Genomic DNA, 13023 nt, shown 5'->3' on the forward strand with positions numbered 1-13023 from the left:
TGTGTTTATATTTTGAAGAAATTATTGTAACCCATTCCATATCAGTAAAGAGTATATTAAATATTATTATATTCGGCCGCTCCTAGTGCTGCAATGATATTGCGCATTATAAATTAGACCACACTTTGGCTTACATTCATTCCGCGCTGAAGTCAGTCACAATCCTACAAAATCAGTAAGTCAACAATTTCAATCAATATCAAAGGATTTTTTGGAGAAGACTGTAAAATCAGGGGTGCCTAAAAAAATATTGTACATTTAAAACTGAATGGACAATATTATGGTGCAATAGAATTGGTAGTTTAAGAGCGGCCATATTGCCAGTTTTCGCCATTCCTTTTGGTTTAAATGTTCTGTTTAACACCTAAATGTTCAAATAAGGTATATTGAGTTGTAGGGGCCAATGATACTTGGGCGAAAGAATAAGGGTTGGAATTGATTTACGCTGAGTAATTTTTGCGCTACATTCTGTCATGCCAATGCTGTTATTACAGTTTTTTTTTTATTGTACACTAAAAAATCTAGATAAATTAATTTTTAATTTATTAAAAAAAATAGATAAATTAAACATTCTGAAGACCAACTTCATAGCTTAATATAAGCGCCGGATTACTTAGCCAATAGATAAAGTTACAACTGATGTACAAAAACACCTGTCAAAATTTTACCTGATATTTTAATCGATACTTATTTAGAGGTCTTGAAACCGGGTCTCAGTATAAGCATGTCATTTTGTAGCACATTATTTACCGTGTGTGTAACCACTGTCTAATAAAAAAAAAAGAATTAAAATACAGTCATATAATAACGTATGCATTATTAAAATACTATTTTATATCTTTCTAGTATTTCAATAACTATCCCTGGTATTGTATTACCTGTCTCGGCTCACTTCTATAGCCGGATTTACACCGAACAATCCAACGTGCTTCGACCGCGCACGATTGTAGTTAGACAACTCATAAGAGTTTGTATGCCCGATTTATTAAAATATAAAATTTTAATTAATAGACCTGAGTAATTTTAATGTAAAGGAGCTGTATGAAATAGATCCCCGTCATGTAACACTGCAAGTGACTGATGTTCTAAATTCTGTTTTTTTATATCCGCTAGCCGCGAGCACACGGCTCAGCAACTGGTGAAGATGTGCTACGCGCGAATTTGAAGCTATCCTAGATCGCGGATTTCAGAATCACCGATCAAACGGATAGTTTGGTTTGAACCCGGCTAGTCAAAAGTTTAACTGTATATAAAATTTCTAACAAAAATCGAAAAATAATTCCAGTCAATATTATTCTTGGTAGTCAATGCATTGACACTTGTATAAAACTATGTAAAAAAGTCCTTTTGTAAAATAAAATTTCCTCAGGTTTTGAATTTAGTGTCGTCAAAATGTTTTATTTCTGTAAATTGAAATGACGCATCACTTTTTTATTTACCTAAATTTACCTCAGTATAAATATAGGCTTACAAGCAGTAGGAAAATTCTGAATAAACGTTCACAGTAACTGCTCGATACTTGCAGTGTTTTCAGTCGCGAATTCTATTAGAACTCTTGTTGATTGTACATTTCATGACTTTCTAACTTTAGTGTTGCATGTTCGTGAACATGCATTCTGAAAGTCAGCTACCGATCACCTTCAGTATAATCTGCGCTGTAACGTCAAGCAAACAAAAGATAAAATGCATGTTCGCGTCAATTGTATTTATGTGTCTTTTTTAATTTTTATTCACAGTTTTCATACTGCTTATGAACTTATACATTATATCAGCGCCTATAACAATTAATTCTGCCAATCAGAAAACCAAAGGATTTTGAATGTTCATAAAAATATTTTATCCATATCCTAGTCCCAGAATGTGTACCTACATTTTATCGTCAACAAATAAAATAATAAAAATACCTGCTCCTCAAGTAAAGAATTTATTTAATGATGGCTTTATTAAATAAAAATATAAGAATCATTTTTGTTACGTATTTTCATTATCACATTTAGTAAGAATTAATATTTACGCGACAAAAATGCATATCTAAAGTTACAAAACGACATTCAATTCAGTCGCTAATTTTATATAACTTTCTAATTAATTAAAATCAGGTCAGTTATATCTACACGTGATCCTATCCGAAAGTATGGGTCCTAAACCTAGAGTAAAATCAGCTTACATAAGAACAAACTATTACCCTACAAAACAATATCGTTTTAGGTAGGTTATACAAGTCGTCTACTGTAACATTATAAATAGCGTTCCGAAAACAGTAAGCACCAGCTTTAAAAAAAAAAACTATCAAAATAGGTTGACATGTAATGAGTTAAGTGGTAACCGATTTTCTTTTGAAGTCCGTAATAAATAAGAATCAGAGAAACGCGATTCTACTGTGCGAGTGTTGAGGATGTGGGCCATGACTTTACTCTTGGTTTAGAAATCCTAAAAGATTAATATTGTATAAATTGTAATATAATTTTGTTACGCTTTTTCAAATTATTTTAAGAGTTCATTCGTCTCAATACTCATCTGTGATGAACTAAAGATGATATTATATTATAAATGAAAGTGTACTAAGCGATTCAGACCTAATACAGACACCATATTGTTTGATAAAGTGATACTTCCATAAGGCATGTTAGCCAATTTCATGACTTATAAGTCAGAGTCTTAGAATCTATCCGAAACTTATGTTTAAGAGCAAATGTATAAAAATAACTGTCTAAATTTCATCTAATAAGCTAACTATTACTTATTCTAAAGTGCTAAAACCGATACTCAAAACACCATAAAACTGTAATTTTATTTTATTCGATTACTGAAACACAAGAGTTGTTAATTACCAAAACTAGATGGCGTTGTGTTAATATGATGTTTGAATCGCATAGTTCATCCTCAAAGTGTGTACCTTATGCTGTATAATATATGTTGTTTAGCCAGAAGACTATGTTCTTTATTTTATGTTGATTAGTTCAAGTGCCCAGGTCAGTTTTTAATAAACTTCAAACACTTTTTAAAACGATTTTTTATTATCCTTATAAAGATAAGTAACGAATGTATTCACCGAATGCCGTTGATAGTATTTGCATTACGATTTTTTATAATATCTGACTGCCTTATTAAGGTCTACTTATTATTTTATTTGACTTGAAAATTGTTGAAAAACGTAGCAACCCTTTCGATATAGTCCGGCAACGAGAGTCATGAATTTTACAAAATCTAATAATAATATTCCAGTATGACAAGATGTAGGATGTGAATGAGGAAGGAAGGGGAAGTTGAAGGGAATTTTGTAAAGATCGTACGAAATCGCATTCTTTGGTCTCTACTTATCCCTATAGGAAAAAGATGTGATTTTATGTACATACTAGCTGACCCGGCAAACGTTGTTTTGCCATATAAATTAAATAGTTTCACTTAGGGGTGTGAAAAATGAATGTTGACCGCTTCTCAGGCCTACTCAATATGCTCACCAAATTTCATGAGAATCGGTCAAGCCGTTTCAGAGGAGTATGGTAACGAAAACTGTGACGCGAGAATTTATTATGTACATAAATAGAATATAATATTATATCCACCTCTTTTTAATCTATTTAATAACACGAGAGTGTAAATAAACGCGTATCTATTTGACATTAAAAGCCTTAGCTCGATAAGCATCAGTTAGCATTTGAAGAGAGATTTTGACTAATGTTTTCAAACATTGACTGTCACTTTAATTATCAGATAAAGTCTTGCATATAGTGGTGAAATCGTCACTTAGTTTACTAACCCCCGGTTTCTGAGTACATTTAGCGGTAGTTTATCTATTCAATAGCGTTTAAACTCGGATAAAGACGCAGTTGAATAGATAAACTACCGCTAAATGTATTCAGAAACCGTAAGACAATCAAACAACTATAAACGACATTTCCACGTGAAAAAAAAACAACAATCTACTACCGTCCTTCAGCAAACTTGCACGAAGCATCCTTGAAGGCAACTCGTATAAAACATCTGGCGATACAATACATTTATACTTGATACATCACCTGCCCGGCACCGGCCGGTCACTTCACACGTGTAATTACCGCTGCGATGGATTATTGATTTATCGATTGCACACGTCGTAAACAGTTTTAGTAGTTGTAGAAATAGTTTTTCGTGGGAATTTTATTAATAGTTTTACTTATACAAATATGCAGTAAAGAAATATGAATTGAAGAACACAATAGGCAAAGAAGAGGTTGAAACTAGGGCCAACCGCCTGACCTTTTCGGATCAGGTAGTCAGGTAAATACACTTTTTTTGCCCGCGACTACGTCCGCGTGAAATTATTTATCTGGGTAAAAAGTATCCTATATTGTAATCTCTTAAACTATCTGTGTACCAACAAAATCCGTCTTTGCGGGACTCAATGTCAAACGTACAAACTTACAATCATGCTCACAAATTATACTTAATATCATAAATGCGAAAGTGACTAGGAACTGAGAGTATAGAGTGAAATGGGTTTCTTGCATAACCTTTTGCTGATTGTTTCATTTCCCTATTTTCATGCTATGTGGAATAGAGTGGACTCTTATGCAGTATTTTGTCTTCATGACAAACACAGTTTCTAAATTGATTGAGTGGCAAACCACTGTCTAACACGTACAGTCAGCTTCAAAAGTAGCTCAACAATTTCATATTTTCAAAACCTCTATGTTACGTAACTTTAATAAACAACTGATCAAAATCAAGTAGAATGAGTTGGAATTAAACATTTCAATCAATGGCAAATGTTTTTTCCATGAAATAATGTGCACACTTCAGTATAATGATATAGGGTTTTCAAAAGACTGAGTATGATCAGCTACTTTTGGAGCTGACTGTACAAGACGTTTATAGTAAGACAAAAAGATTATAAAACTGATTATTTTCTTGTTTTATTAAGTAGTATTACCTGGAAATTGTTAGCCTTATCATCATCTTACTAGTAGCGTAGGTAAGTTAGTAATAAAATTACTCAACATTATTCATAAACCTCTCATTTTACAATAAATGTTATCAAAGAACTCATATTTACACACTTCTTTATCATTTGATAACAAATGCAATTCATACTTAGTTGATTTTCAAAACATGAAAAATTGAGTCGTTTTGGGAATGATTTCCTTGACACGGTTGACGCCTAAATATCGTTTTGCGATGCATTTTTTATCAATCGAAAGATAAACTCATGGTCACGATAATGAGACCTAAATACTTCTTATTATTGACAACTTAGCTGATAATGTTTAAACCGACCGTTACGGCCAAATATTGCATTAATTTTTGGTTGACAGCTGCAGCAATCATCATCATATTTCATGAAATGTACAGAAAACTTTATAAAATTATACATAGCTACTTTTCTCACGAATCAATCTATCTATTGGTGAAAACTGTATGAAAATCCGTTCAGTAGTTTAAGAGTTAAAGACCTACAGACAGACAGACGCGGCAGTGTGCCTTGTTTTATCATATCTAGTATCAACTAGTGTTGCAGTGATTCTTCTTATTACTGTCATTATGTCCAATTTAATGTTTAACATCTCGTAATGTCTATTTGTCGTGGCCAAGGTGAAGAGGCGTCATTGTACGACTGATTGTAATTTATCTTTTAAAGTGGCTCCTGTTTTAAAGTACGGCTTTTGTTATAATCAAGAGAGGAAACTAGGATTTCTAGAAATCTATAAACCTTAATCTTGAAGACCGTATATTAGCTAGATTTAAAAAACAACACTAAACCTTTTTTAATCTAAAACTTAACAAATACAACACTGTCAATTTAGAATGGAGTCTAAGTTCTATGTTTATTGTAAAATAGGTCTTACATTTCCAATTCATTTCCCGAATAGTCAATTAGCGATTAAAATATGGCGAAAAAAATATAAGTTCCCAGGATAATTTCACGAAAAACTCTCATCTCATATACAAAAGGTTAAATTGAATACATATTTAACAATAATATACACCTTGTTCCGACATTCGTCATCTCAACTGACTCTTGCAGACCGTTCAAACACAGACGACAAACAAATGACAACTGAACACAGTTTTGTTTTACAATCCTCCGTCAGCAACAGCCCTTGTCAGTCAACGCCCTCGTGAAATATCTTCCTCTCTATAAAACTTTAATGAGAAAACGACTTTTTATTAGGTATGAAAATTAAGGAGTATTTTTTTATACGTTGTGCTCTCGCTAGCTTTTGCCCATGATTTCACGTGCGTTGGCAACCGCAACCTTTACTTATTTCTAATTAGAAAACTTGAACTGTAAAATTTTTCATGGATTTTCCTTAAATGAATTTATGTACGGCAAATCTTTCAAAAAATAATTAGGTTAAGTCAAATAAAGTTATCTATTTAAGTAAATCATTCCTAAGCATTTTAATGAAAAGGGACTCAATTGAATATGTTAGTACAGATTATAATCAAAATATATAAATATTATAAAGCTGAAGAGTTTGTTTGTTTGTTTGAACGCGCTAATCTCACGAACTACTGGTCCGATTTGAAAAATTCTTTCAGTGTTGGATAGTACATTTATCGAGGAAGGCTTTAGGCTATATATCATCACGCTACGACCAATAGGAGCAGAGTACCAGTGCAAAATGTTACAAAAACGGGGAAAATCTTGTGACGCAAGCGAAGTTGCGCGGGTCAGCTAGTCTAAATATAAATTTTGAAAAATCCCTTCATAAACAAAGCACTTTTAGAACCTAACCATATCTATAAAAGTTGTCGACGCCTGACTGCATCAATTATTCCTATGGCCACGTAGACATAGAATCGATAACGAAATGGGTCATTGTCATAAGCAGAGCCGTTTCTTACGGACCATTACAAACGTGATCATTAAAACGACACCTCATATTTCTGAAATAAAAACAAAAAAACAAAAAATATACCAAAAAAAATAACAGTAGTACCAAAAAATCGATATTAAAAATACTAAGCTTCGAAACTGTGATTGGTCGAGCTTGATTTTAAACTAAGCTTGAATACTAAGCTCAAAATGAAACACCAGCAAGTAAGTGTGGACTATTGGGCGGTGGCCAAGGCTATGCTGATGTATGGAGGCCTGACGGTGCTTGGCTGGTTGATGCTCAGGTTGTTCAACGCTGTATTCACTCTGCCCAGGCGTTTGAGAACCCAGCAGGAACATATACAGGCCACTTTGCAGGAATTTCAGGTAACAAAATTGATCTAATATTGTTTTCTAAGCACATCAAATGCCAATACCTTCAACCTTTATTTTTTTACGATAAACACTCATTATTCCGTAAAAATATAATAATCCTTCTTTTCAACATTGTGGGTTATAAAGCATTCTTCTATAGGAACCTCTTAAAATCCTAAATCGATGAAATGACCAATACGTAATATAAAAAGTGTAAAATAAAATCTTTGCTACTGTTGACCAGATTATTAGGATATAAAGTTATCAAAAGGTCGGGGAAAAGTATTTTCACATTATTGTATGTATGAATTTGTAATAAAAACTTTTCTCTACACATATAAGCTCGATATTTTGGTACCTCACGAGCTCACTGAAAGAAACCTAATGAACCGTGTACTCATTTGTGATTCTTGAAGCCATAGAGTACAAAAATACTTTCCGAACAACCTAATATTAATGGGAAAACAGATTTTCAGAATGCTTTTAAGTTTTAGTACTGAAATGCGTGTAACCGCCCTTAAACCTTTTAAACCTATTCATCCTTTGGGAAATAACCACGCAGTTCTTTATGTATTTGTAATTCCAAGCATTGCGTCACTGAATTGTTTATTTTTATACATTTCCTTCACTTCAAACAGCTTCAAATGTTATCTGACAGTATCTTGCCTGAATTTATTTTAGTAGGTAGGTACTAGCTGACCCGCGCAACTTCGCTTATTCATAATTTTTTCCCATTTTCGTAACATTTTTCACTGGTGCTCTGCTCCTACTGTTCGTAGCGTGATGATATATAGCCTATAGCCTTCCTCAATAAATAGGCTATCCAACAGTAAAATAATTCTTCAATTTGCACAAGTAGTTCTTGAGATTAGCGCGTTCAAACAAACAAAGAAACAAACAAACTCTACAATTTTATAATATAAGTATAGATATGAAATCAGTACGTAAATTCTATTTAGGTATAACATACTGATAGAAAGATAAATAGAATAGTAATAAATATCTTGAAAGATAAATAGAATAGTAATAAATATTGTCTTACTGTTTATACCTCCTGTTTTCTATGCTATACCTAATATGTGCGTTATCAAAAGTGTATTATAAATCGTCAAAAATGCTTAAGTATCATAAACATGTACCAACGTTAGTAATAACAATAGTTTGCTTTGCCTAATCTTTATTATCACAGATTTGATTCCTACACAATGCAATTTTTGTGAGATTCATTTCAGTGTTCCTTGCGTCCGTAATTTGTATGTTTTCAATTTCATGCAAACAAACGTCATGCATACTGCATACAATAGGTACTCAGAATGGTGGTTGAAGTCCCTTTGTTTATAAAATACTAGTTAATAAATAGGTAGATACATTATGCATTTTATTCACTGTAAATCTAATAAACTTAAGGTTATTAACAAACTTTTAATCTCTCTCTCAATCAACTATCCAAACCATTTCAGAGACGATACCCAGACCTGCAAGTGACCGAAGAAGACTTACGAAACGCCGAAAAAGAATTAGAAGAATGGAAAAAAGAAGTAGACAACAAAATGAACGAGTCTGGTCTCAAAGACCTGCCTGAAATCACTGAGACACCGCCGGCTGAAGATGTACCGGTGGAAGAAAAGAAATCTAATTAGAAGACCCCCTTCACCCGAGGCTGTCAGTAATCAATACTCACCGTATTTATTTATTATGTATTTTCTATCGATTACACTAACACTACGTTCTTTATTGAATAAATTATAGTATACGAACTAGTGTTTTATGAAGACTTTTTGATAATAACGCTTGCGAATATTAGGTAGAGGTTTGATAAACTATCATAGGAAGATAAGATATATTTATCTAAAGGTCAAAAATAAAATTTGACAGTAGAAAACGAACCATAATATTACAGTTACGACTTTTCCACTTTGAAAGAGTCATGTCTCCAGTATTAAATATCACATAAGTACTACACTCTAATACCTAGGAAATAAGGGCTAGTTTCTCTTGCTCTTGCTTTAATATCTTAGTAAGATATTTTATAACTTCTCTTCTACTCCAGGCAATAAAAAGTCGAGTTACTCTATATGCATGAATATAGCTTCAGTGCATCAAAAAGAAAAGAAACAGACAATTGCCTATTCATATGCAAAATATTTTCAAAATCAGTGACGCAGTTTTCAATTAGCTTGCAGTTGAGTGCAAGGTACGGTCGGATAAGTCCGGTGCGATTTGCACTCGGTCTACCGAACGCGATAATGATGCACGCTTATACGCCACTTCGTTTAGGTATGAGCAATTTACGTACGTATTATATGGTTTAGGATTATTATTGACTAGCTGACCCGCGCAACTTCGCTTGCGTCACATAAGAGAGAATGGGTCAAAATTTTCCCCGTTTTTGTAATATTTTTCGTTGCTACTCCGCTCCTATTGGTCGTAGCGTGATGAAATAGTCTATAACCTTCCTCGATAAATGGACTATCTAATACTGAAAGAATTTTTCAAATCGGACCAGCAGTTCCTGAGATTAGCGCGTTCAAACAAACAAACTCTTCAGCTTTATAATATTAGTATAGATATAATATTAGTATAGATTTGATAAATACTGTAAAATGGATATTTTTGAATATATTTCATGTTTCAATGTAAATATGAGATGAAAATAGGCTTGGTACTATTAAACCGATTGAAAAAGCATAGAGGAATAAATACGTCTCTTGTATTTAGTGTTCAGATTTCTCCTAATTTTGGAAGAAACCCCTTGGCTAAAGGTATAGTATTATAGGTTTATTTTTTTTGCGTTATCTAGTATTTATATGTCAACAACAGGCTTTTTCTTACTATCAATCTATAAGTATCACGGGACAACCGGCAAAAGAGTGAAAATTTCATTTGAAACTAAAGATTACTTTAAAGGAATATTGTTATTGGTGTTGGTACTGGCAAAGTACCAATTACAAAGTAATAAGGTATGTACTAAAAGGATGTAGGTATATAGGTATAGGTTAGTTACAATATGCACAGCAAATGGTAAATTTCACGTTAAAAAATCGATTTCTGCAGAGAATGCATGAACTTGAATATTTCAAACTTACTCATCAATCAGTCACGTGGATATCAATAACCATGTTGTTCATTGATATTTTTATTAGTACTACTACATTTTACTTAGATGTTTATCATCTGATCATCATCTTAGATATATCATTTTTTAAAAGGTTACGAAGAGCTATTTCTAGGAATAGCTTCGCCTTATTTTCGTATGATAGTAAGATTTCGCTTTTAGCCTTTAATTACTCATTGCACTGATTTGGAACCACTACAGCTTTGAGTAACGAATCTGATATATACTATTACTAAAATTATTTTCACATTATTATTACTATTTGATGATCGAACTTTACAGTGGGCATTCAGATATCCAGCTCTCGACCAAAAGACTGGCTTGCAATTCTTCATAAAAAAAATACTTGTTCATCCCGATAATGCATCTTTTGTTACTGTCAAATCATAAGTGTCTTCTGTCTAATGCCATACAACCTATAGTGCATTTTTTTCTGTGCAGACGGTACTGTCGAGTATCGAAATTTTGACATTTAGAATGTACTGTCAAAATATTTCCTACGACGCCCGTCAGAGGCGCTGATCAGATTTTCATACAATACATTTCTTGATGACAGGTCGGGAGTCAATAGTAGTAGAGAATCGAGCTACTATTGTTTGCCGGTTGTTGAAGTCTCCTCCAAGTTAGGTACTACACTGCTTCTTCTATATTGAAACAGGTGTTAATAGAAATATCCAAACAGGTAACGAACTGTTTACTTTGCGTCATTCTTACGTCGAATTGTTCATATTTCATACAAATCGTATTACGAGTTATCATTGAAGGTAATTGGGAAATACCGGTAAGCGATTTATCATTAGACCTACTTGAAGTAATACGTCTAGGTACGAAGAGACATTGATTAGGTAATAAAATATTAGTATTAATTGATTTGGCAGTCTGGTATAGATCCATAAATCTTACTCTGGATCTAACTGCGTATATAAAATGTTTACTAGCCTCTTTTTTTAAGGAAGTGGGTACCCATTAATCATTGTAAAATACTAGGACTAAGAGTAGGTAGCTATTTGACAAACATACCCTCAATTGTTCTAAACTATTGACAAACAAAAACAGACGGTGTGCATATTCACATTATGCAACACAATCCATAAATAGCATTGAACTATAAATAATTAAACTACTCCCTACTAAATATTTGATTCGCTCTCATTCGTAGACCGAACAAAAGGCAATACACCCCTCGAAAATAAAGTTCGAGTACCCACCGTTAGATGGCGTTGTGCTCAAAGAAACAAAAGCTCGTAAAACCGGCCCGCGAGGCGAGAAGTGCTTTCACCCCAACTTAAATTTTATTGATCGCGAAGTATCAATGCAATTGTAAATAGTCAGTATTTGGCGTGTTTTTTTGGTTATCTACGCCTCGATAGCGTTATAGAGTGTACGTCGTATGTGTAGATAAGTTTATCAATGGTTGTTAAGAAGTAAACATAAACTTAGAATGATAATCAGTCAGTGGTTGAGTGCGTTCGGCGTAAGGCGTGTCATTTGCTCAATATAAGTGTTTCACATGTGATTTGTTATGTTGTGACTGGTCTAGTGACTCTAGTGGTTAGTGAAGATGACGAGGTCCAGCTACCGTCCCCTGGTGCCGAGGTCCTCGAACACCTCCTTGGATAATCGCGATATCGGGTGAGTATTCATTTATATTGGTTGATTAAAACAGTATTTACTTGTACAAAGGTTTTATTTGACGCATTTATTGAACAAATGGTTACGATAAACGAGTCGAGAGTATCAACATATTTAATATCAAATTATCGATAACATTTCGCGTTCATTGTTGTTATAGAATATTTTTTTTGTTTTTTTTTATCGTATTTATTAATTGGTACAGAATAGAACAGAGGTGAAATGCATAGTGCATACATTACAGTAATTGAACAAAGAATAAATTACCAGTAATATAATATATAGCAGGTAAATAAACGTACCTAAAAATTTATATCTATTCTCGTATACAAAGGTCTAAATATAACTAAAAGGGGGCGTGTCTGAGGCCTACGATAAAATGCTCATTTTAAATGTCATACTAAGAACGACCAAGTTATTTTCGTAACACAGGATATGTTTAAATATTGAAGCCACTGTTAACAAGTTTCATAACAAGTTCTGAGAAGATATACCAGGTTTATACAGAGTATTTTTACACAATTTTAAGACCTACCATTATTTTACACCCACACGATACCCAAATGGAAACAGCTGATAAGTTTAAAACGTTTTACGAATGAAAGAGTCATACCTTCAACATTTTTGGGTACGAATTAATATTTTTTGGGAAAAATAAGATTCGTTTAGATATAGGTAACAATCGAAAAAACAAAAACGTGATTGGAAACCTTATTTTTTTGTCCGTTAAATAAATGCTATACTAGGTTGCTACATATGAATATGTGTTTTCGTAATATCAAAGGTACATTATTCTCCTACTGTAAGATGATAAAGCATGTATTAAGTTATGAAATAGTAGCACATTGTCAGGATCCCTTTGTTTCACAAACACGTGTTGCTCTTTTGACATTTGACTGAAATAGCTTGTCGAGTTGCAGAGTACAGATTCTGGATTTAAGGATCATTCGTACATTGTTTGTAGCAATCATTGCCTCTATTCTAACTAGCTCATTGTAATATTTTGAAGGGTAAGAGGTGGTGTTTGAAACTGTTATTGATCAAAATTTCGTCTCAACTTATTTGCTCGTCTCAGATACTTTCTGTTCCCTTTTAAAGATAT

The 13023-nt window shown here is 33.1% G+C and overlaps 2 protein-coding genes across 2 annotated transcripts in view; both read left to right on the forward strand.

Annotated features, from left to right (window-relative positions):
• The first annotated feature begins 6529 nt into the window (after positions 1-6529).
• Positions 6530-8925, forward strand: LOC142973861 (uncharacterized). Its single transcript, XM_076115881.1, has 2 exons — positions 6530-7186; positions 8635-8925. The coding sequence occupies exons 1-2, from the start codon at positions 7010-7012 to the stop codon at positions 8812-8814; spliced, it is 357 nt and encodes a 118-aa protein (XP_075971996.1). The 5' UTR covers positions 6530-7009; the 3' UTR covers positions 8815-8925.
• Positions 8926-11600: 2675 nt separating this feature from the next.
• LOC142973502 (uncharacterized) overlaps positions 11601-13023 on the forward strand; it is a 126263-nt gene continuing 124840 nt past the window's right edge. The window contains exon 1 of the mRNA XM_076115270.1: positions 11601-11921. Coding sequence (XP_075971385.1) covers positions 11851-11921 — 71 coding nt within the window. The 5' untranslated portion in view covers positions 11601-11850. The remainder of the gene's footprint in view (positions 11922-13023) is intronic.

This window comes from Anticarsia gemmatalis, chromosome 6, assembly GCF_050436995.1.
Source record: "Anticarsia gemmatalis isolate Benzon Research Colony breed Stoneville strain chromosome 6, ilAntGemm2 primary, whole genome shotgun sequence".
In the NCBI taxonomy this organism is placed as follows: Eukaryota; Metazoa; Arthropoda; class Insecta; order Lepidoptera; family Erebidae; genus Anticarsia; species Anticarsia gemmatalis.

Coding starts and splice junctions, on each gene's coding strand:
- LOC142973861 (XM_076115881.1), top strand. CDS start 7,010: ATGAAACACCAGCAAGTAAGTGTGGACTATTGGGCGGTGGCCAAGGCT. Junction 7,187..8,634: donor CCACTTTGCAGGAATTTCAG/GTAACAAAATTG, acceptor AAACCATTTCAG/AGACGATACCCAGACCTGCA.